This window comes from Cricetulus griseus, chromosome 9 (assembly GCF_003668045.3).
Source record: "Cricetulus griseus strain 17A/GY chromosome 9, alternate assembly CriGri-PICRH-1.0, whole genome shotgun sequence".
NCBI classification, from domain to species: domain Eukaryota; kingdom Metazoa; phylum Chordata; class Mammalia; order Rodentia; family Cricetidae; genus Cricetulus; species Cricetulus griseus.
Genome location: NC_048602.1, coordinates 19672009 through 19697134, shown reverse-complemented (window position 1 = coordinate 19697134; position 25126 = coordinate 19672009). Strand labels below are relative to the sequence as shown.

At 40.8% G+C, this 25126-nt stretch overlaps 1 protein-coding gene across 4 annotated transcripts; it reads left to right on the top strand.

Annotated features, from left to right (window-relative positions):
• Positions 1-823: 823 nt before the first annotated feature.
• On the top strand, positions 824-24473 carry LOC113838158 (zinc finger protein 54-like). 4 transcript variants are annotated; one of them, XM_035449507.1, is made up of 4 exons: positions 824-1058; positions 3021-3106; positions 4031-4157; positions 22132-24473. In XM_035449507.1, the coding sequence occupies exons 1-4, from the start codon at positions 923-925 to the stop codon at positions 22161-22163; spliced, it is 381 nt and encodes a 126-aa protein (XP_035305398.1). In that variant the 5' UTR covers positions 824-922; the 3' UTR covers positions 22164-24473. The 4 variants fall into 4 exon arrangements, with proteins under 4 accessions (XP_035305398.1, XP_035305396.1, XP_035305397.1 ...); XM_035449505.1 differs by lacking the exon at positions 22132-24473 and adding an exon at positions 19715-19952; XM_035449506.1 differs by lacking the exon at positions 22132-24473 and adding an exon at positions 5725-5939.
• The last annotated feature ends 653 nt before the right edge of the window (positions 24474-25126 follow it).

Genomic DNA, 25126 nt, shown 5'->3' with positions numbered 1-25126 from the left:
CTTTGGAGGTTGTCCTGGAACTAGCTCTATTATAGACCAGGCTACCTTGAACTCACAGAGATCCGCCTGCCTCTGCCCCCCAGTGGTGGGATAAAAGGTGTGCGCCACCACGCTATATGGATTCGAGAGACTGGCATGTCTTAGCTTTTGTCCCCTTCCCTTTCTAGTCCCTTTGGTTTTCCTCTCCCACATTGCTCCCAGAGCGCAGCCAAGAGTCTCTGCATTTACTACTGCATACAAATTTTCTTTTTTCTTATTTTTATCTGAAGGGACCTTTTGAATGAATCACAGACTAACTTGTTTTCAGTTAGTAAAATGACAACACCACCATCTAGTGGTTACAGAGGAATGAGCTTAGCCCTCAGCTGTAAGCAATGGGCTGATAACTGGCTTCTGGAGACATCCGTTTCTTTTCTGAATCCAAGTTCCTGAAATGTCTCTCCCTAAGGCACAACTGCAGTATTTGGTTTTGACTTTTCATGTTTGTGTGGGGATGGGACGCTGGTAACTGAATTTAACCCGTTATGGTTTGATGTAAGAAGTAGCCCAGGAGGCCGGTTGTCAAACAGAGGTTGGGCTGCCTGTCTTTTATGTGAAGGTCTCAGACTCACTGTGGAGTCAGACACCGGGGTGCAGCGTCCTCCTGGCTGCAGCTCCGGTCTAGGCTGCAGCAAGGGTGTGTGGAGCCTGCGCAGAGCAGGTCCAGGGCGGGTCCAGGGCGGCCTGACGGCTGAGCTGTGTGCAGAGCGGCGGGAGACGCAGGGGGAGGGACGGTCAGTGGGGCGGGGACACTGGAGCGGAAATTGCAGGCGGGAGGATGTAGCCTATTGGTTGGGAATAAGTGAAGACTGGAGCTTCTGAGGGATTGAAGGAATGATGGGACTGGAAGCTGGGACCCACGTTGAGACTAAGGAAGTTGCTGATGAGCAGCCTCCAGCAGTGCTGTTGCCAGTTCCCCGGGGAGCCGCGCGCTGCAGACCCGGGTGCGGAGGACACGGCGGGTCCGCGGGGACCTGAGACCTCGGGAACCGCAGCCCGGCGGCCCTTGAAGCACCGAGGTCAGAGGAGCAGCGGGGCTGGGACCCGGAGGGAGGGACCGGGAGTGCGAGCAGTTTCTCTGCTGCTCATCAGGAAGCCGGCTCCGAGATTCTGCTGTGCATGTCTTTCCCTTGGTGTATTTTAGATCATGTGGAATACGCCTGGTATTTCCAGTTGATCTTCTGATTGCCACAATATTCTTGTAAAAATAATGTAATAGAATTTTGGAATTCATCTGAAGATTTGCAAGCATGATTCTCTTTGGTATGTTGCAAACGACAGAGCTCTTGAAATTTAAAATCAACCATACTAATTTCCATGTTATAAGCTTCTCTATTCAAGAGAATAGGGCACGTGAAAACGGAGACTTGGATTCACAGAAAGGTTTTAGATTATACTCATAACAGGAATGCCTGCAAATGTCATGAATCTGAATGTAAACTTTTTCTGTGAGGTCCACAGTATGCTTGTAAAAATTAACTTTTAAAAATATTCTTTTATCCCCCCCTTAATTTTCCTACTGAGACATATGCACACGGTGACTGAAATACAGCATTCTGAAAGAGTCTTTGCCATTCCTTTACTCCTAACTCTCAGAAGACAGAGTCAGGTGAATCTCACTGCTGTGGAGACTAGCAAGGGATACATAGTCACTTCACCAAAAGCTAGCACTACACAAGAAAGATCTATTTCAGTGGAAAATAGACAAGGAAAGAAGAAATTTAAATGCATGATAGTATAGAATAATATCAGAAAGCATCTTTTGAATAATTAGGATACCTCGTGTGTATCAGAAAAATGTCTGCAATAGTTTTTTGGGGTTTTTTGGTTTTTTTTTATCCTTGGTCCAAGAAAAGCACTCTGTCCATGGACACATGACCAAACTTACTTTTGATTCTAGTGTTTCCTGTTTTTTTGTTTTTTTTTTTTTTTTTTCTCCAGACAGGTTTTCTCTGTGTAGCTATGGAGCCTTACCTGGCAGTAGCTCTGGAGACCAGCCTGGCCTTGAACTCACAGAGATCTGCCTGCCTCTGCCTCACAAGTGCAGGGATTAAAGGCGTTCGCCACCAACACCCGGCTTAAACAACAGTTTTTTTAACAATTACTTTCACCTTGAAGACTCTGTAGAAAAGTGGTTGTTTCACGTGATCTCTAGAATTGTTTTGCTGAAGGGAAATTGTAGCCCTTCCATGACTTTGGTCACAAGACACTTCAGGCACACCTGGGCCCTTGTGTTACTGTGTATTACAAACAATACATAATAAAGGACTGTTAGGGGCATCTCTCCTCTACTAAGAAAAATAAATTAGATGAGGGACCTTTGCATGAGGAAATACTTTGTGTAGCTTTCAATAAATATACTTTTTCATCACTGTTCATCAGAGAGGTAGGATCTTCCTGCTGCCACATAGGCCTCCAATTTTCATCTTTGAGTGACTTCTTTCTTCAACTGACACTGAAACATGGTACACCTGACATTGCAGAGTTGCAACAGTATGGTTTCTGTGTCTGACAATTGTTTCCTTGTAGTCTCCCTTGCTGCTCCTCAGTATTTCATGACAAACTAATCTGCAAGTGTGAGCTTGTGTGAGTGAGTCCCACATCCCACAGAATAAAGTGAAATCCTGAAGGTAAAGGAGAATTTTCATAAATGTTCTCTCCTCCTCTTATATCCCTATGGGAGATGTAAGGCTCCACCATTATTGGTCCATGATCAACTCAGAACATCACTAGTGTGTGATACTCTCTTCCCAGTCATTAGTTTATTTCTACCCCTGAGTTCTGACTGAGCTGTGATTGGATGTGTGATTCAAGAGATGCTAAGTAAAAAAAGCTTTCTAAATATTTCCAGTATTTTGACATTGCATGACAGTTAGGAAGTCATTTGTATAATCCTGTCCTTAGTGTTCTCTTCATCTACAGAGCACAGCACTGTGTTAGAAATCCAGGGGCTTCCTGAACAATCTCTTTCTCATGTGCAGGGCTCACTGATCACCCAGACCTGCTCACCTGTGCAGCAGAGCAGAGGGGCCTGGAAGGAGAGAGGAGACAGAAGCTAACGATGCAGGTATGGTGGAGGGATTGGAGAAGGAGGGGGAAGGGATGGAGTGAGTGGGGAAATGGGACAGGAAATCAGTTCAGCCACATTCTGTTTCACTGGAAAGAATTCTGGAGCCTTTCACTGGCAAATATCACCTCAGGATTATCCTAATGCAGGCAGGAAAAGACTTTCTTCAGAACAATTGATAACGGTGCCAATAAAATTTGACTTCCCTCGATTTTTATTCTTTGGGAGTGAAGTGAAATAAGTCTTCAAAAGTGCTGAAATTGGTAATTGTCTCTATTATGCATATTCTTAGGGAAATTTTGGATGATATCAAATATTGCTGATGCAGATTTTACTATGTGTTCATGTTGGCCCAAATATTGTCATAAAATTAATTCATTATACTAATATGTCAATGTTAAAATTGACAGTATGTCGTGCTATTACAATCCCTGATACTCCGAAGAAAAATGAAAACTCTTTGTTTATAAAATCAGTCCTATATTCTGTAGTCCATACCTACCTACTCCTTTGCTACTTAGTGGTGGGGCATTGTACCTAGAGTGTAAATATCCCCACGGAGCCTGTTTGAATAGAGTCGTGTAAGGGCCAAGTACACACAGGATGAATTCAGTGTCAGTGTTTCAGCGTGATCTAAGTTACATAGCATCTAAAGAACACTTCCTCATGAATTTGCCTTCTGAGACATTTCTCCTGTGGGACATGAACACAGCATCCATAACATATAGATAACCATGTACAGACCTTAAGTGTATTTCTTGTTTCATATATACTGCTTGTGAGACTCTTGTGTCAATGTGTGTACACAGAGTTAGAATGTTCATGATAGAATGTGACTGTATTGGAAGTCATACTGTGTGTCTCCTTTTAGCCAGGAAAGCACTACCAGTTAGTGCTTGGTCAACCCTTACTTTTTTGTTTCAGGGTCTGGTGACATTCAGTGATGTGACTGTGACCTTCTCGAAAGAGGAGTGGGAATGCATGGACTCTGCTCAGTGGAATTTGTACACTGATGTGATGTTAGAGAATTACAACAATCTGATGTTTGTGGGTGAGAACATTTTGCTTCTAGAATTCCTAACACGTCTTTTGTTTGTTGTTACTTCATAGGTTGTAAAATCTGTGAAGCTGTTGTGTAAGAACTAACAGTAGACAAGGCAAAGTACAGTAGTAGGAAAGAACATTTTCATGCCATTTAGTTTTCTCTTTCAATTTTCCATTTTTAGAGCTGTCATCCAACCTTCATTTGGTTCCAAGATTCATTGGTAGACTCAGTAGCATATAATGTTTCCACTATATCTTAACGCTTTCTGTATTTATTGCAATAGACATGTTTTTTTTTTGTTTGTTTTTCGTTTTGGTTTTTGAGACAGGGTTTCTTTGTGTAGCTTTGGACCCTATCCTGGCACTCGCTCTAGAGATCAGGGTGGCCTCGAACTCACAGAGATCTGCCTGCCTCTGCCTCTACAATAATCCATGTGTTCTTTGAGACAGCAACGAGACGTGACTGAACTTTTAGAAAGAATACAGAAGTGTAAGACAGTCCTATGCTCAGTACTTGAAAACAGAAAGCAGAAGAATTTAAACAGGATTCCTCCAGTGATATTTCTTATCAAATTCTTCAGTATAGTTAGTGTTTCCATTTTGCATATCTTGAATTTTTCTCACAATTAAAAACATGTCCCGGCTGTTGGTGGCACACGCCTTTAATCCCAGCACTTGGGAGTCAGAGGCAGGCGGTCTCCATGAATTTGAGGCCAGCCTGGTCCACAGAGTAGTGCCAGGACACGCTCCAAAGCTACACACAGGAAACCTGTCTTGAAAATCCTAAAACAAAGCAAAACAAAAAAAATTGTTCCTGATCTTTTAAGTTAGTGTAGGATCCTGGCCCATAGATGCCACCTGTCTGTTGTGTTAGAAGGCATTCTCTTGTTACACTTGAATCATGATGACTTAATACTAGTACACAATTCACTTGTATTTGATTAATCTGAAGTAGGATTGGGATAGTTTGCAATATTTTTACTCTAACATGAGTCTGTGAAGTATGATTATTCTTTAATCGCCTTCCCTCTATACATATCTTCATATTTTAGCTTCCTTTTTCCCAGGGGCAAATACACAGGCACACTTATGGGAAATAATCTCAGGAGTCAATGTACAGAGTGGACCTGAGAACAACCCTATGAGGAAAGTTAAGAGACACAGCAGTGTGTGGAGCTCAGAAAGGGAAGGATAGAAATAAGCAATAGCTGCCCGTGACAGCCCTGCCTCAATCTAGCTGGAGGTTCTGATGCCTGGCATCATGGTGCCTTTGCATCCATTACTTTTCGGGAAGCTGCTGGTTTTTTGTTTTTTGGGTTTGTTTGTTTGTTTGTTTGTTTGTTTGTATGTTTGTTTTCTAGAGAAAGAAATAAACCTGTGATGCTTTTGAGTAAGACTTTAATCTTTTAAGGAATTAAAATGGTATTGAATGGTAATCTTTATTTGCTATCAGTTAGTATATATTCTGAGAAGAAATATTTAAAGATGGATACATGTATCCTAAATATAATCACTTCAAGACTAACAGAAAGCAAATTTATAGCCATTGATTATTTTTTTCCGTCTTTTTCCAGTTGATAAAGATGAGATATCTGTTATAACTCATTGACCTTTGAAGGTTGTCATGCTGTGTTTGTGAGAATCCATTCATCTACAGTGAATGAAAACTGTCCATTACTAGGAATTGTAATCTCAATAGTTCAAAGTTCACGTATGGTAACTAACAACTTGACAGTCATTTATCACATGTTTATTATTGGAACAAGCCCTATTAATATGAAGTAATCTCATTTTCAGAGAACTATTACAAGTGTGATCCTGTCCATCAGCTCATGGAGACTGAAAAGGAGTCTTGTCAGTATAATGAACTTGGCAAAGTGTTTCATGACCCCTCCACATGTGCACTTTATAGAACAAAGGAAACTACAGAAAACTCTGATAACTACACATGCAGTAATCACAGGTATGCCTCTGTGAACTCATCAAACCCAGACAGACATGAAAGCATGTACACTGGAGAAGAACCGTGCAGATCTAAAGACTGTAAGAAATCTATGAATATGTGTTCCAGCATTACTCAAGATCAGACAATGTACACCACAAGTAAAGAGCACAGGCAGGGAGAATTTGATGACTCCTTCAGCTCTACATGTAGTCTTTTGCTACAACCAATCTACACTGGAGAGAAACGACACCAGTGTGGGACATGCGGGAAATGCTTCAGTGCTGCCTCAAAACTCATTGTACATGAGAGAGTTCATACTGGCATTAAACCCTACAAGTGCAATATTTGTGAAAAATCCTTTTCGCAGAATGCAAGTTTTAAAGCACATCAAAGAGTTCATACTGGGGAGAAACCTTACAAGTGCCAAGAATGTGGAGAGTCATTTCGTTTCTTGTCAGCAATTAATTGCCATCAGAAAAGGCATGCTGCAGAGAAGCCTTACAAGTGCAATGACTGTGACAGACACTTTCCTCACTATTCAGCATTGAGTAGGCATAGGAAAACTCATTCTCAATTGAATTGTGAAGAATGTGGTCAGTCCTTTCTTAAATTATCACTTCTTATTAGGCATTACAGAATTCACACTGGTGAAAAGCCTTACAAATGTGAGGTGTGTGACAAACGCTTTAACTGCAACTCGAGTCTTAAATCACATCAGAGTGTCCACATTGGAGAGAAACTTTACAGATGTAAGGAATGTGACAAATCTTATACTCGCTTCACAAATCTTAGAGCACATCAGAAAATTCATACTACAGAGAAACTTGCTAAATGTATACATTGTGAAAAATCCTTTATCGATATCATAACTCTTAGACAACATATGGGAGTTCATACTGGAGAGAGACCTTACAGTTGTAAGGACTGTGACAAGTCCTACAGCACTCCCTCAAAACTTCGAATACATCAAAGAATTCATACTGGAGAGAGACCTTACATATGTGAGGAATGTGGCAAATCCTTTACCAGATTATCATGTCTTAGAACACATCAGAGAGTTCACACTGGGGAGAAACCTTATAAATGTATGGAATGTGACAAGTCCTTTACACAGGACTCAAATCTTAGAAGACATCAGAGAGTACATACTGGAGAAAGGCCCTAAAGCTGTCAAGTTTGTGACATTTTTTTTCCCAATCTTATCTTTTAAGGAGACATCAAAAACTTCATACTGGAGAGATACTTGACATTTGCTAAGATTATGACATATCCTGTATCTGAGGTCTTAGAAGACATCAGACAGTTCATACTGGAGAATGACCTTACAGTTGTAAGGACTGTGACCAATCTTCCAGTTGCTGAAATCTTAGAAAGCCTCACAATATTCACACAGGGTTGAAACCCTACAAATGTATGGAATGTGTCAAGTCCTTTACCCGGGACTTGAATCCTAGAAGATATGCAAGAGTTCATACTGGATGTCGACTTTACAGTTGTTAGGAATGTAACAAATCCTTTGTCCTCTCTGCTGCTCTATGGAAACATCAGAAAATCCATAATGGAGAGAAACCATACACATGCAAAGACTGAGCCATCCTTTATCCAGATTTTGAATCTTAGGAGACACTAGAAATGTCATGCTGGAGAGAAACTGACTGATCAAATAATGTGACATTGCATTTTCCACTACGCACTGCTTACAAGTCACAACAGTTTACAAAATACTCAGGGAGAGCAATGAAAGAGAGATCTTGATAGAGGGAGCCAGTATGGGTTTAGGGAGAAACCTTGTGCTGGAGAAATTCACAAGAACCCACATTGGTGACCCCAGCTAAGACTCCCAGCAATAGTGTAGAGGATGTCTGAAAGGACCTTCCCCTTAATCAGATTAGTGACTACCCTAAATGTCATCACAGAACCTAAATCCAGTAATTGATGGAAGCAGATGAAGTGACCACAGCCAAGCACTGGGCTGAACTACTGGAGTTAAGTTGATGAGAAGGAGGAGCCATTATATGATCAAGGGGGTGGGTTAAGATGATGATGGAGAAAACCAAGGAGATATCTGACCCCAGCTAGTAGGAGCTCACAGTCCATGGACTGACAGATGGGGAATTGCATGTGACTAAAATAGGCCCTCTGAAAAGGGGTAACAGTTATATGCCCTGATCTGTTGAGCGGGGCAGGTCTGGTAGTGGGACCAGAACCTATCCCAGGTTCAGGTCTTTTAGAGGCCCATTCCCCATGGGAAACCTTTCAAGGTGGGATACCTTGCTCAGGCTTAACATAAGGGGGAAGGGCTTTGTTGACTCCCCAATGAAGGCCTTACCTCCTCTGAGGTATAGATTGGTTGGGGAACTGGGAGGGGTAGGAGATGGTGAAGGAGGGGTAACTGGGGTTGCTATGTAAAATGAAAAATAAAAATTTTAGATTAAAGAAAATAGAAACATAATGGTAAGAAACTGGTGAAAGACTTTATGATGGTTTATGTTTTTAACATTTTCCTAGAGTGTATATTAAAATGAAATTCTGCATATATAACAGTGAGAAGGTTTCCATTTCTTTAAATGTGTGTGCATGCTTTGCTGGCAACTATGTGTGCTACATGTATGCCTGGTATAGGTGGAGGCCAGAAGGGTCATCAGATCCCCAGAAGCTGGACTTCCAGACAATTGTGAACTGCCATGCATGTTGGAAATTGAATCCAAGTCCTCTGATAGGGCAACCAGTACACTTCACCCCTAAGCTGTGTCTTCAGACCCTATTAGAAAAATGTAATAAAAACATGTACCGGCCCACCCTGAGTCTGGACACACTTCACCTCTCTCTACACTCTGCCCTCTGTCCTGCGGTGGGTACCCGAGCCTCTGTTGAGTCTGGGAGCTGCTTTGCTCCCCCCCAACCTCCCCCATCAACCCCTGCTCGCTTTTGCCTCAATTCTCCCCCCTGCCCCCGCACTAGACAAGAGTGGAGCTGCCCAGACCAGAAGGCCCACCCTGAGTCTGGACACACCTCAGTCTTGTCCAGCCACCACCCTCTGCCATATGGATGCCATCGGAGAGAAGGAGAGACCCCCACATGTACTCCATGCAAGAAGGGATGGGAAGAAGACAGAGTAAGAACACACTCAAGGGGGCTGGAAGATAGATGGCTTAGAGGTTAAGAGCACTGACTGCTCTTCCAGAGGTCCTGAGTTCAATTCCCAGCAACCACATGGTGGCTCACAGCCACCTGTAATGAGATCTGGTGCCCTCTTCTAGTATGCAAGCATACATGCAGATAACTGTATACATAATAAATAAAATCTTTAAAAAAAGAAAAAGAACACACTCAAAAACAGAAAGACCAGTATGACACAACCAGAATCTAGGGAATCCACAGCCGCAAGATCTGAAAAGTCCAACACAGAGGATGAAGAGATGGGCATCAAAAATTATCTTAGGAAGATGAGAGACCATTAAAGAGGAAACAAGAAAATCCCTTAAATAGAAGAAAAAACTAGCAAAAAATTACATGAAATGGAGGAAAAGACAAACCAAAAAATTCAAGAAGTAAACAAATCTCTTAAAGAATCTAAAGAAAGCCAAGAAAAAACAACCAAACAAGTGAAGGAAGCACTCAAAAAAGTTCAAGGCATGAAACCTGAAATAGACACAATAAAGAATACACAGAACAGGGGGATGCTGAAAATGGAAAGCCTGATAAATGATCAGAAACTAAAGATGTGAGTATAACCAACAGGATTAAAGATGTGGGGGACCAAAGTATTTCCGCTATGGAATATTTTGAGATCCAGCTGTTAGCCTCACTAAACATGGAGCACTGGAAAGCTCCGGCCCACTATTGTATTGTTAATGCCAGTAGGGCTAATATTGTTTACCATAGCCTCAGGGTAATATACCACCTAATTTGCATATCTATGTACCTAAGCATCTGAATGGGCCTGCACCTGGGCAGGGAGATCAGAGGTATGTGAGTAACTTGTGTGAGGATAGAAGGTTAGGAGTTAGGGGTGAGCGGCCAGAGCAGAAAGGGAACAAAGAGAGAAATGATTCCCTCATGATGTTGACAGGATGGTTAGGAAACACCAGAAAAGATGGCTAATAAAGAAATGACTCTAGTTCTACAACATGGAACTGAGAGCTCTCTAAAATGAAAAGATGCCTGTGTTTGATCTTTATCGCCATTGGATTGCTGGGAGCTTCCAGGTCCACACACCCCCACTCAGGCTGAACCTCATGGCTGTCATGGGTTAAAGCTGAGACAAGCCGGGACACGACATAAAGAGATGGAGGAGAGTATCTCAGTTGTTGAAGACTTGCTAGAGGATATACAGACATTGACCAAAGAAAATTTCAAACAATGAAAAGGCCAAACCTAAGAATAATAGGTATAGAAGAAGGTGAAGAAATACAGCTCAAAGGTACAGAAAACATATTCAAAAAAATCAGAAGGAAACTTCCACAACCTACAGAAAGATATGCCTATGAAAGTACAAGAAGCATACAGAACACCAAACAGACTGGACCACAAAAAGAAGTCCCCTCAACACATAATAACCAAAGCACCAAACCTACAGAATAAAGAGAAAATATTAAGAGCAGCAAAGGAAAAAGGCCAGGTAACACATAAAGACAATCAGAATCACACCTGACTTCTCAATGGAAACTTTGAAAGCCAGAGGTCCTACATAGATATCCTACAAACACTAAGGGAACATGGATGCCAACCCAGCCTACTGTACCCAGCAAAACTTTCAATCACTATAGATGGAGAAAACAAGATATCCCATGACAAAACCAGACTTAAACAATACATATCCACAAATCCAGCACTACAGAAAGTTCTGGAAGGAAAATTCCAACCCAAGGAAGATAACTACACTCACAAAACATAGGCAATAGATAATCCAATTTTACCAAACAAAAGAAACAGGAGAGTAAGGAGGGTAAAATACACACACAATGACACTACCAACAATCAATGGACATTAATATTCCTCAATGTCAATGGTCTTAACATGCCCATAAAGAGATACGGGCTAACAGAATGGATAAAAAGACAGAATCCATCCTGCTGTATATAAGACACACACCTCAACTTCAAAGACAGACATTGCCTCAGAGCAAAGGGTTGGGAAAAGATTTTCCAATCAAATGGGCCTAAGAAACAAGTTGGTGTAGCAATCCTAATATCTAACAAATTAGACTTCAAACCAAAATCAATCAAAAGAGATGAAGAAGTGCCGGGCGTTGGTGGCGCACGCCTTTAATCTCAGCACTTGGCAGGCAGAGGCGGTGGATCTCTGTGATCGAAACCAGCCTGGTCTACAAGAGCTAGTTCCAGGACAGCCTCCAAAGCCACAGAGAAACCCTGTCTCAAAAAACCAAAAAAAAAAAAAAAAAACAAACAAACAAACAAAAAAAAAAACCCACCCCTCTTTCACCTCTATACAGGAGCACCAGACAGAAATTTAACAAAGAAACTAACAGAAGGTATGTCCCAACTGGGTTTAACAGATATCTACAGGACATTTCATCCAAATACAAAAGAATATTCTTCTCAGCGCCACATGGAACCTTCTCTAAAATTGAGCACATACTGGCAACAAACTAAACCTCCACAGATACAAAAGAATTGAAATAACCCCCTGTATCTTATCAGATCACCATGTTTTAAAGTTAGAATTCAACAGCAATACAAATTTCAGAAAACCTACAAACTGGTGGAAAATGAATAACACCCAATTGCACCATTCCTGGGTTGAGCAAGAAATAAAAAAAGAAATTAAAGACTTCCTAGAATTTAGTGAGAATGTAGACACAACATACCCAAACTTATGGGACACTCTGAAAGCAGTGCTAATAGGAAAGTTCATGGCACTAAATGCCCACATGAAAAAACTGGAGAAAAGTCATACTAGAGAATTGACAGAACAACTGAAAGCATTAAAGAAAAAGAAGCAAAGTCACCACTGAGGAGTAGACGTTGCCAGGAAATAATCAAACTGAGGGCTGAAATCAATAAAGTAGAAACTAGGAAAACATACAGAATCAATGAAACAAAGAGTTGGTTCTTTGAGAAAATCAAAGATAGACAAAGCTCTATCCAAACTAACCAAAAGGCAGAGAGAGAGCATGCTAATTAACAAAATCAGATATGAAAAAGGGGATATAACAACGGACACTGAGGAAATCCAGAGAATCATCAGGTCATACTTTGAAAACCTGTACTCCACAAAATTTGAAAAATCTAAAGGAAATGGACAATTTTCTGGATAGATATCACTTACCAAAAGTAAACCAAGAACAGATAAGCAGTTTAAATCGGCCTGTAACCCCTAACGAAATAGAAGCAGTCATCAAATCCTCCCAACCAAAAAAAGCCCAGGGCCAGATGGCTTCACTACAGAATTCTACCAGAAATTCAAACAAGAGCTAACACCTCAAATTGTTCCACACAATAGAAGCAGAAGGGACATTGCCAAACTCTTTTTACGAGGCTACAATCACTTTGATACCAAGTCACACAACGATACAACTAAAAAAGAGAATTACAGACCAACATCCCTCATGAACATCCATGCAAAAATACTAAACAAAATATTGGCGAATCGAATCCAAGAACACATCAGGAAAATCATCCACTATGATCAAGTAGGCTTCATCCCAGGGATGCAAGGATGGTTCAACATATGAAAATCCATCAATGTATGGAGGGAGGAATTTGGAGTTTCTTTGTTATGCTTTTACCCTAGGCTAGAGGACCTGGAGTTTCCTTGTGTCAGAAGAATGTGTCTTTTCTGTAGCCTGCAATGGATGCTAAAGCCAGGGGATGAGTGAGGGTCTGGTCCCTTCTAAAACAAATTGGTGTCTTCAGAAGTCAGTGGTCCAACCATTGATAAATTCTCAGTGTTGAGTTCGTCTTGCTTTGTACAGCTCTCACCACTAGACAGAAGTCCTTCATTTTAATAACTCAGAAACAAATCAGTCCTTTTGAGTCCTGTTAAAGATGCTTTCAGATAAAATATAGGAAAAACACTTTTTAATGCAGTTTTGAGTGCAGAGGCCCTTGCGGTGCCAGGTTCAGAAAATAAGTAGGTTACATGGCCCCAGCCCTGAAAACATCAGTGAACCATTCCCTTTTATATCTCTGTGAACATTGAGAAAGAGGAGGAGGAAAGGGAGTAATAAGGGAAAGAGGAGGAAGGGCTAAGACCTGCCATTCTCGAGACTCCATACAGCTGTTGTAATCAGTAACCAACAGCAACAGTACTGACCCACATTGACCTCACACTAGACCAGTCAGTGTACGAAAGGGAAGGTCTCACAGGGTCCACTCTTTACCTCTCAAAGTTGTCTATAGATGGATTTTGGGAGGAGAATCACTGACTTTAGCTGTAGTCCTCTGGGCTCAGCCCAGTAGGCTCCAACACAGAGCTCACACATGGCTCCGGTCATTCTCAGTAAGTCTCAAAACTAAATGAATGAAGATGAACACGATACATTTTTTGCAATTGTGGACCAGGATAGCAGACAGGTAAAAAGTGATTCAAGGGTATTTCCCACTTTGTCTTATAATAGGTTCACAGTGGTTGGAATTATGTTGAGATCTTTGATCATTTTGACTTAAGTTTTGTGCATGGTGATAGACTTGGATCTATCCACAGTCTTCTAAATGGCCAGAGCTGCAGCCATCAAGTGCACCACCTGTGCACATTCACTAAGTTCCCTTTTAAATGGGCCTGGCCCACTTCTGATATTTCCTTGTGCTTCTTGACCTATATCTCCAAAATACAAGAAGATGGGATTTACAAGTGTATTTTCCATATGGCTGGCCAGAAGCATGAATTTTGAGATGCAAATCAAAATTTGACACAGAATTAAAATTTGCCTGCATTATGATTTTTTTGTTTGGAGACAGCATTAATGCAATCCTTGTCTTGGAACTGACTCTGTACATCAGGAAGGCCCCAAACACAGACAACCTCCTAACCCTGTCTCCTGAGTGAGAGATTAAAGCCTTGCACTATCATGCCTGGAACTGTTAAGAATCTTTGGATGATGAATAAAAGATATATGTTTTATGTCAGCTTTTCCCAAGGGCTAGAGATATCAGTGATTAAGAACCATGGCTGCTCTATTAAGAGACATGGCTTTGATTCAAAGCACACACCACTGCTCATAATGTGCGTAACTTCCGCTTTGGGGCTTCTGGCCTCTACCCGCACCAGGTCGTCTTGGAGTGCACAGTAAAACAAGCAAGCAAAACACACATACACAATAAAAACAAATAAAGCCTTTACACCACTAACATTGAGAGAATATTAATTTGGTTAAACTCTGTTATATTTTCTAAGATTTAAAACTCATTAAAAGTTTTCACAAGTTTCTTTTTAAAAAAAAAAAAGATTTTATTATGTATACAACATTCTGCTTCCAAGTATATCTGCACACCAGAAGAGGGCACCAGATCTCATAATGGATGGTTGTGAGCCACCATGTGGTTGATGGGAATTGAACTCAGGACCTCTGGAAGAGCAGCCACTGCTCTTAACCTCTGAGCCATCTCTCCAGCCCCCAAGTTTCTTATCTTTATGTTTCTATTATATGAACTGTTGTTATTTGTAAGCAGAGAATACCGGAAATACTGTATTTCACAGTATTTGTAATGGGATTTTTTCTCTTCATCTGTTAAGACTTGCAATGTGGATGATGGATATGACAGTTTTGGCATTTGTAAGGTTTCTTTCCAGTGTGAATTTTTTGATGTGTTGTAACATGTTTGCATCTAGTAAAAGATTTGATACATTCCTTACAACTCCAAGGTTTTTCTCCAGTATGAACCCTCTGATGTCTTATAAAATGTAGTATCCTGGTAAAGGACTTGTCACATCCAACACGTGTAAAAAGTTTCTCTTCAGTGTGAACTCTGATGTCTTCTAAGGTGTGAGCTCCAGGTAAAGGACTTGTCTGTCACATTGCCTACATTTGTTTTTCCCCAGTATGAACTCTCTAATGTGTTCTAAGAACTGAATCCCAGGTAAAGGACTTGTCATATTCTTTGCATTTGTAAGGTCTCTCTCCAGTGTGAAATCTCTGATGTCTTCTAAGAGCTGAATCCAAGGTAAAAGATTTGTCACATTCCATACATTTGTACGGTCATTCTTTAGTATGAACTATCTGATGTCTTTTAAGATGTGTGTCCTGGGTAAAGGACTTACCACATTCTGTGCATTTATAAGGTCTTTCTCCAGTGTGAACTCTCTGATGTCTTCTAAGACGTGAATCACAGGTAAAGGACTTGTCACAATCCATACATTTGTAAGGTCCCTCTCTAGCGTGAACTCTCTGATGTCTTCTAAGATCTGAATCCCAGGTAAAAGACTTCTCACATTCCATACATTTGTAAGGTGTTTCTAATGTGTGAACACTCTGATGTCTTTTAAGATCCGGGTACCAGGTAAAGGACTTGTCACATTCTCTGCATTTGTAAGGTCTCTCTCCTGTGTGAACTCTCTGATGTCTTCTAAGATCTGAATCCCAGGTAAAGGATTTGTCACATTCCATACATTTGTAAGGTCCCTCTCCAGTGTGAATTCTCTCATGTCTTTTAAGATCTGAATTCCAGGTAAAGGACATATCGCATTCCATACACTTGTAAGGTCTCTCTTTAGTATGAACTCTCTGATGTCTTCTAAGAAGTGAGACCTGGGTAAAGGATTTGTCACATGCCACACAACTGTAAGGTCCCTCTTCTGTATGAATTCTCTGACTTCTTCTAAGATGTGAGTCTGGGGTAAGGAACTTGTCACATTTGATAGATCTGTAAGGTTTCTCCTCAGTGTGAATGCTCTGATGTGTTCTAAATTTTGATAGCCGAGTAAAGGACTTGTCACATTCCATACATGTGTAAAGTTTCTCTACAGTATGAAGGCTGTGATTTTTTTCACAGCTAGAATGTTGGGTAAAGGATTTTTCACTAATGTTGCACTGGTAGGGTTTATTTCCAATATGAATTCTCTCGTGTTCAGTGAGGTAGGAGGCAGTCTTGAAGCATTTCTTGCATTTCCCACACTGGTGTGGATTTTCTTCAATGTAGGTTGGTTGCTGCAAAAGTGTATATGCAGAGCTCAAAGAGTCATCACCTTCCTGCCTATGCTCTTTCTTTGCAGTGTAGACTCTCTGATCTTGAGTAAAGTTGGAACAAACATTTAAAGATTTCTCCCGGTCTTTAGATTGGCAACTTCCTTCTCCAGTGTGCATGCTTTCATGTCTATCTGAGTTTGATGAGTCAACAGAGGCATCCCTGGGATTACTGCATGTGTAGTTTCCTGTAGTTTCAGTTGTTCTATAAAGTGCACATATGGAGTGGTCATGAGGCACTTTGCCAAGGTCATTACACTGACAAGACTCCGTTTCAGTCTTCACATGGTGATGGACAGGATCACATTTTCGATAGTTCTCTGAAAATGAGTAACTTCAGATTAATAGGGCTTGTTCCAAAAATAAACATGTGATAAATGACTGTCTTCCTAAGTTGTCATTTAACATAAGTAAACCTTGAACTCGTAAGATTAGAGTTCCCAATAAGGGACAGTTTTCCTTCACTATAATTATATGGATTCTCATAAACACAGCATGGCAGCCTTCACAGGTCAGTAATTTAAAACAGATATCTCATCTCTCTCAAAATCTCTAACCTAAAAAAGATGAAAAAAATAATTGATGATGGCGAATTAGCTGTAAGATAAAGAACCCTGAAGGTTTATACTTAGAATACATGTAACTACCTTTCAATATTTCTTCTCAGCTATTAATGAAGCAGAGTGTAATCCACTCCCAGGTTTACAGTACTTATACTTAGTAATGGATGCAAAGACAATATTCTGCCAGACATAACAGGCTTTGGCTCGTTTGAGCCAGGACTGTCATAGGCATCTATTATTTCTGTCAGATAGTCACAGAGTTCTACACACTACTGTGTTTCTGAACTTTCCTCACAGAATTATTCTCAGGTGCACTCTGATGCCTGATATTTCCCAGAGAATGTCTGTGTATTCACCAGTGGGAATAATGAAGGATGTAATAGGAAGTTATGCATACAAGGAAGACAATTAGAGAATAACATTACTTCAAAGACCCAAGTTTGACTTAAAAAATTGAAAAATTATCCCAGCAATTTCAGCACAATCAAATAAGACTGTAGTTTTTAGTAGTATTAAGTCACCATAATACAGGTGTAATAAGGCAGAAGGCCTTCACAGTCATTACAACAGACAGGATGCCTCCTGTAGCCAGGACACTAAGTTAAATGACTAGGAATTGAATATCAATATCAGATAGAATTGAATATCAAAAAACATTCTCAACTCTTGTGTCCTCTTTCACTTGAAGCCTTCAGTATTCTCTTGCTCATTACTAGCCCACTCTAGTGATGGCTACTCCCTTCTCTCTTCTTTCAAGGGCAATCACATCCTTTCCAGACAGTTAATCATGATTACCTTGTATGCAATAATCCACCAGTACTTCCAGGCAGTCCATAACCCATGCCAGAACTTTTAGAAACAATACAGAACTTTGTATGGAAAAACAAAAAACCCAGGATAGCCAAAACAACCCTGTACAATAAAGGAACTTCTGGAGGCATCACCATCCCTGACCTCAAGCTCTATTATAGAGTCACAGTCCTGAAAACAGCTTAGTATTGGCAGAAAAATAGATAGACAGACCAAAGGAATAGAATCGAAAACCCTGATATTAATCCACATACCTATGAACACCTGATTTTTAACAAAGAAGCTAAATCCATACAATGGAAAAAAGAAAGCATCCTTAACAAATGGTGCTGGCACAACTGGATTCAGACATGCAGGCGACTGCAGGTAGATCCATATCTATCACCATGCACAAAACATAAGACCAAATGGATCAAAGATCTCAACACAAATCCAACCATACTGAACCTTCTAGAAGAGAAGGTAGGTGGCACCCTTGAGTGAATTGGTACAGGAGACCACTTCCTGAACATAACACCAGTAACACAGACATTGACATCTACAATTAATAAATGGGTCCTCCTGAAACTGAGAACCTTCTGTAAGGCAAAGGACACAGTCAGTAAGGCAAAACAACAGCCCATAGAATGGGAAAAGATCTTTACCAAACCCACATCTGACAGAGGGCTGATTTCCAAAATATACAATGAACTCAAGAAGCTAGCCACCAAAACACCAAACAATGAAATTAAAAAGTGGTGTGCAGAACCAAATAGAGATTTCTCAATGGAACCTAAAATGGCTGAAAGACATTTAATAAAGTGCTCAAAATCCTTGACCATCAGAGAAATGCAACCTAAAAAAACTCTGAAATACCATCTTATACCAGCCAGAATGGCTGAAATCAAAAAACAGAAATGACAGTCTATGCTGGAGAGGATGTGGAGAAAAAGGAACTCTCCTCCATTGCTGGTGGGAGTGCAAACTTCTAAGACCACTTTAGAAGTCAGTATGGCAGTTGCTCAGGAAAATAGGGATCAGTCTACCTCAAGATCCAGCAATTCCTATCTTGGGCATATACACAAATAATGCACATTCATACAGCAAGGACATATGTTCAACCATGGTCATAGCAATGTTGTTTGTAATAACCAGAACCTGGAAGTTACCCAGATGCCCCTCAACTGAAGAATAGATAGAGAAAATGTGGTACATTTACACAATGGAGTACTCAGCAGGGGGGGGGAAGCAATGGCATCTTAAAATTCACAGGCAAATGGATGGAACTAGAAAAAAGCATCCTGAGTGAGGTAACCCAGTCACAAAAGACAAACATGGTATGTACTCACTCATACATGAATTTTAGACATAGAGCAAATGATTACCAGCCTACAATCCTCTTCACCAAAGAAACTAGGAAACAATAAGGACTCTAAGAGAAAAATTCATGGACCCTGGAGAATGGGAAGGGGCAGGATCTCCTGAGCTACTTGGAGCATGGGGATCCCTCATCCAGTGGCTGATGGAAGCAGAGGCAGACACCCACAGCTATACACTGAACTGAACTCTGGAACCCAGTTGCAGAGAGGGAGGAATGAAGATCAAAGGGGCCGCGATCAGGCTGGTGAAACCCACAGAAACAGCTAACCTGAACAAGGGGGAACACATGAAACCCAGACTGCTGTCTGGGAGGCAATCACTGGACTGAACCAGACCACTGAATGTGGATGTCAATGAGGAGGCCTCGGCACTCTATGGGGCCCCTGGTAGTGGATCAGTATTTATCTGGTGTAAGAAGCGACTTTGAGAGCCCATCCCACATGAAGGGATGCTCTCTCAGCCTGGACATATGGGGGAGGGCCCAGGCCCAGCCCAGGACGATGTGGTGGACTTTGGGGAGCCCTCATGGAGGGCCCTACCCTCCCTGGATGGGGTGGGTGGTTGGGTGGGAGGGGAGGGAGAGGGAAAAGGGATTGACATGTGAAGCAAGCTTGTTCATAATTTGAACTAGTTATATAAAACAAAATAAAAAGTGGAATGCAAATTGGAAAGAGAAACCAAAATAGCTGACATTTTCTTACAAACAACTAACGTTGCCCTGTCTCCTGTTTTCTTAATTCAGGATGCCTTAACAGATTTTACAACCTATTCAGTGAAAACAAACAAAAGATGGGCTGGGAATTCAAGAAGCAAAATGTTCTCACCCACAAAGACCAGGTTGCTGTAATTCTCCAACAGCACATCAATGCACAAAGCCCTCTGAGCAGAGTCCAGGCATTCCCACTCCTCCCGGGAGAAGTCCACTGCTACATCCCTGAATGTCAACACACCCTGAAATAAAAAAGTATGGTTTGACCAAGTGCTACTTGGATGTGTTTTCCTGGCTACAAGGTGAAACAATTTAGTGAAGAAGGCAAGATAATTACTCAAAAATAGGATTTCTCAATACAGTCACATTCTATCATGAATGATGTAAATCAAAACAAGATGAAACAAGTCTTACAAGAAATAAATGTAATATCTAGCCATGGTCATCTCTATTTTATGGATGTTGTGTTTATGTCACATAAGATCCCATTGTACATGTCTCTGCTTAAATACTGTACCTGTAGTGAGGCTAAAACACTGACACATATCAATCCTGTCTGTATTTGTGCCTCACATGACTCTACTCTAACAGTCAGGCTGGATGTTTACATTCTAGGTCCAATGGCACACCATTAATTAGGAAAGAGGAAGGTATAGACAGAAGAATACATGACTGATTTTATTGACAAGAGTTTTGGGTTTTTTCCACAGTAGCACGGATTGTAACAGGAGTACAGACTATTGATTTTCACATTGACATATAAGGGAAATGGAGTTAATTTTATGACATTTGGGCCAGTATAAACAGAGAAAAATCTGCATCAGCAATCTTTGATATAATCCAAATTTTCCTAAGAATAAGCATAAGCCAACAGAGACAAATGATAATTTTAGAATTTTTTTGAGAATTTCACTTCACTCACAAACTAATAAAAATTGGCCCAGGAGTTGGTAGCACAGGCCATTAGTCCCAGCACTCAGGGGGCAGAGCAGGCAGATCTCTGTGAGTTCAAGACCAGACTCATTCTGGTAGGACAGTCTTCAAAGCCACAGAGAAACCCTAACTCAAAAAAAAAAAAAAAAAAAAAAAAAAAAAAGGAATTCCAAGAATTACATCAAAAATTGTTTAAGGTATAGGTAAGTGAATCCATAGCAGTGAAACATTGAATAAGGTTAATATCAGGAATTTATCAAAAATTAAATTAATTTAATTCCAACAAAATAAAATAGGCAAATTAACAAATGGGCTAAACAGACACTTTTCAAAGACAGAAACTCTACTGGCCAATAAACATTGAAAAAGTGCTCAAGATCACGGAAAGGCTGTCATGGAAATGGTGACTAACCCCAGACAGAATGCTTGTCATCAACTAAACTGCAATAAATGTGAGATGGCACAGGGAGAGAAAAGAAGCCTTACTCACTGTTGATGGAGGGGAGGGTGTAAATTAATACAACTATTGTGGGAAACAGTTTGGAGATTACTGAAAATAACTGAAGACAGAACTAACATATGACACAGCTCTTTCACTGCTGGCTGTATACCCAGAGAAAAACGCACCCTACTATAGAGATATTTATACCCCATCTTACTGCTGTTTTTATCATGAAAGGGAAGTACTAGAATCAAAGCTTTGTCTATCAACAGATGAATGAATGTATTCTGAAAATTGTATAAAAGTGTGTACATGCCAGGCATTGGTGGTGCACACCTTTAATCCCAGCACTCGGGAGGCAGAGGCAGGAGGAACTCTGTGAGTTCCAGGCCAGCCTGGTCTCCAGAGTGAGTGCCAGGATAGGCTACAAAGCTACACAGAGAAACCCTGTCTTGAAAAACCAAAAAAGAAAAAAAAACAAAAAACTGTGTACATTTCAGTAAAAGAGAAAAAAAATTGCAGGAGAATGGACAGACCCAAGTTTTTGCTAATGTGCATTATCTCCCAATCACATGTGTATATAGATACAATGTTAATGTGGAAACTGTATAACTTGGAGAAAAGAGAACTGGAAGGTAAAATTATCAGGGACTGAATGCAGGTAATGAATACCAGTTATGGAAAAGTTAAGTTAAGACCTTTTCTAGTTCTAATCCTGTCAAAGGATTTTGGTGTTTAGGTGGTGGATAAGGAAATTTCAATATATTCAATTATTAAGTATAAAATCACACGTGATGTTCTAGAGCTTCTGTGCCCTCAGAGGTCTCAGCCTGTACAGACTACATTGAGTTTTATAGTCTTTGGGTCTGCTTATTGCAATGTGAGATTTTATTGTTGTCTGTTCACAGAATTGATCCTGATAAAAATTTAAAAATTCTCAGAAGGAAAAAGATCAAAGATTTTTAATTTATCAAAGTAGAGAATGATTAGATAGAAAGTGGAATGGACCACTGACCTGTGACGTATTTACTGGAAAATTAGCCATTTCTTACTGTTTCTCTTCTTTCTCTTTCAGGACCAATGAACACTTGGCTGACTTCCCTATAAAATAAAGGGTCAGAATGTAGGAGTAATACTGAAACCTGTTAGAGAACAATGTCAAACCACATGAAAAGACCCAAGAAAAAGAATATGACCAGGTGTCTGGTCAATGATCTTTAACATAGGAGAGCATGGAAAGACATTTGAAACATGAAGAGAAAAATCACCAGCAAGCATCTTGAAGCACAAAGAACACTACTCTGTTAAAACTTATGGAGACCAAGCTAATCACCAACACCACAATTGATTTCACTAAAGCAACACTGCAGATAATGAATCTGAGGCAAAACCTACACAGGAGAATCAGAGGTATCTTCCATGAGATCATGTGAAATAATAAGTTTCATGGTAAGAAATATGAAGAATAGATAAATCCAGGAAAATTGTAAAGAAACCATCCATGAGCAAGACAGCAAAGCACTATTCCTCGAAATGAAAGATGACTACTACTATAAACCGACCAGCAACATAAAAACAAAACCAGAGTATTAAAGGGCCATGAACAAAAATGAGCCACACTGAAAATCAAAATAGAGAATCCTCAAATAAACAACCTGGAGTAACCAGAAAAGGAACAAGACAGCACTGGGTAGTGTGAGGGACTGGCAGAGATGGAGTAACAGGGAACAAGTGATTGAAGGGGGAAATGGAAAGACAGTGATGAGGATTTCATTACGGAGAACAGCTGGATATATAACACAGAAGAATGAGAATAATATAATATTAAGGTTCTCTGGATATATCATAAGGAATCCATGTATTCCTTGACTATTATCCATCAATGTGGTGATGTCTTGCTTGTACAAATACAGCCTCTGAGGGACAGAGAATAGAGCTAGGTGTTGGTGGCGCACACTTTTAATCCTAGCAATACGCATGTAGAGGCAGATGGATCTCTGAGTTTGAGGACATCATGATCTACAGAGCGAGGTCCAAGAAATCCAGGGATATATAAAGAAACACTGTCTCAGGGAAAACAAAACAAAACTTCTACCCATATGGGGCACCAGATCTCATTTTAGATGGTTGCAATCCACCATGCAGTTACTGATGATTTAATTCAGGACCTCAGGAAGAGCAGCCAGTGCTCTTAACCCCTGAGCCATCTCTCCAGCCCCACTCCCTGTTTTTAAGCAAAATGATGAGAAATCAGAGAGAAGGAACAATCCACAGCCACACCTTATGTCCTTAGCCTTTCAGCAGACAAGAGAGGCAGCTTATATCCCATTTATACCCAGGCATCTCACTTTCCTGTCTGGCTCTAAAGACGTACATACCTATATGCTTAGTGAGTGGCAAGCTCCATTCTCTGACCTGCAGACAGGCTTTATTTGTACAAGCAAGATTATCTCCACACATCAACTAAAAAATGCCTATTATACCTATAAGTCTCTGTAAGCAATTATAGTTAGAGAATAAATGATAATTTCCCCAATGCATTGGTGATGCCCTCACAAGAGCCACAGAGTTTCGACCAAAACAACAAACACCAGGTGTAGGATGTCTTCTTTAAACTTATTGGACACAGTTGTCGAAGAGAATTCTAAACATTACAGGGTACTGCTGTTGCACATGGTTGCCTCCCAAAGAAAGATGTTAAGTCCCTAGTGTTGAAGAAGCCACACAATTCCCACACAAATCCTAGAGGACTAGAGATTTTAAGGTTTGCTGCCTGGCAACTACCTTTCATGGTACCAGAAGTAAACATGCAACATCCAAAGGACAGTGCCAAGCAAGAGTCCTATTCAGCTGTGACACCTCTGAAACAAACAATGCACTCTGCATGATAGCCCTAAGGGTGCAAGGGTGGCACACATACCTCAGAGGTAACCAACATATTCTAATTGGACTAAGACACTCTCAAAGAGAGAAAACAAATGCCTGGTACTGGAAACCTACCCACATCTCCAGGTCTAGCAAAGGCATGGATCTGGGAGGAGAACCTAAAAACACTACTTTACTGCTACAAAGAAATTTTGAGGTGTTCCTCAGCTAAAATCTAAAAGCTGTCTGCTAACTCAAATCTCCATTTCCATTTGCCACTCTGTTGAATACGGAATTTTATTTTATTTTTTTTGGACAGCCAACTAAGCACACAGCTATTCCCACAGAACAGTATATGACACTGGAGCCTCAGGATGATGGCAATGGAAAACAAGAACATGACAGTTTCCCATTTCAGACCCTGAGGTTTCTGGTTATGAAAAGCTAACTGTCCAGAGTCTTCCTAACACACAGAGAAATTAAGCCTCAAGGATTTCTCTGCCTGAATACATCTGGCTTGAATTCTTCCCCAGAATAAATGGTATAAAATAAGGTGCTGGGTGTGGCAGTCATTCGGCACCTCAGCACCAAGGCTGGAAGGCTGCCTTCTATCCACAGCCAGCCTGGGCTACACAGGCAGATACCACTTCAAAGAGATAAATAACTAAAAGAAGCCCCACCCCGAGAATTCTGATTCTAAGCCTATTTCCCCTTCTGCAAAATGAAGGAGTTGGAGTTGGGTGGGTCAGGGTAAGTTTTGGATAGTGTTTTGGCCAGGCCATTTCAAAGGGTGAATGGAGAAAGCAACCTAAACTCTAACGTGAACCCAATAGAGAAGGGGGATGAGGCAAAACTGGAGAGGTGAACATGGTGGGGGAGGCGGCAAGACAGAGGGCTAATACGACTTTAAATGGGCAAGGTAAACTGTGGACCATCAGGTCTGCTTCGTCTCATGTAGCCCAGGCTGATTTCAAACTCTGCATAGCCAGAGACGACCATGAACTCCTGCTCTTTAACTCCTCAGCCTCCTGATTGTTGGGTAACAGGTGCACCACCACCTGTTTGTGTGGTGCTGAGGATGGAGCCCAGGACTTCATGCACCCACTCAGCTGCAGCCATCTGCTCTACCTGATTGTCTCATCCATTCCAGTGTTCACACCTGCTGCCAGGCAACAGGTACTCTTTGCTTCGCCACACTGGCCTTG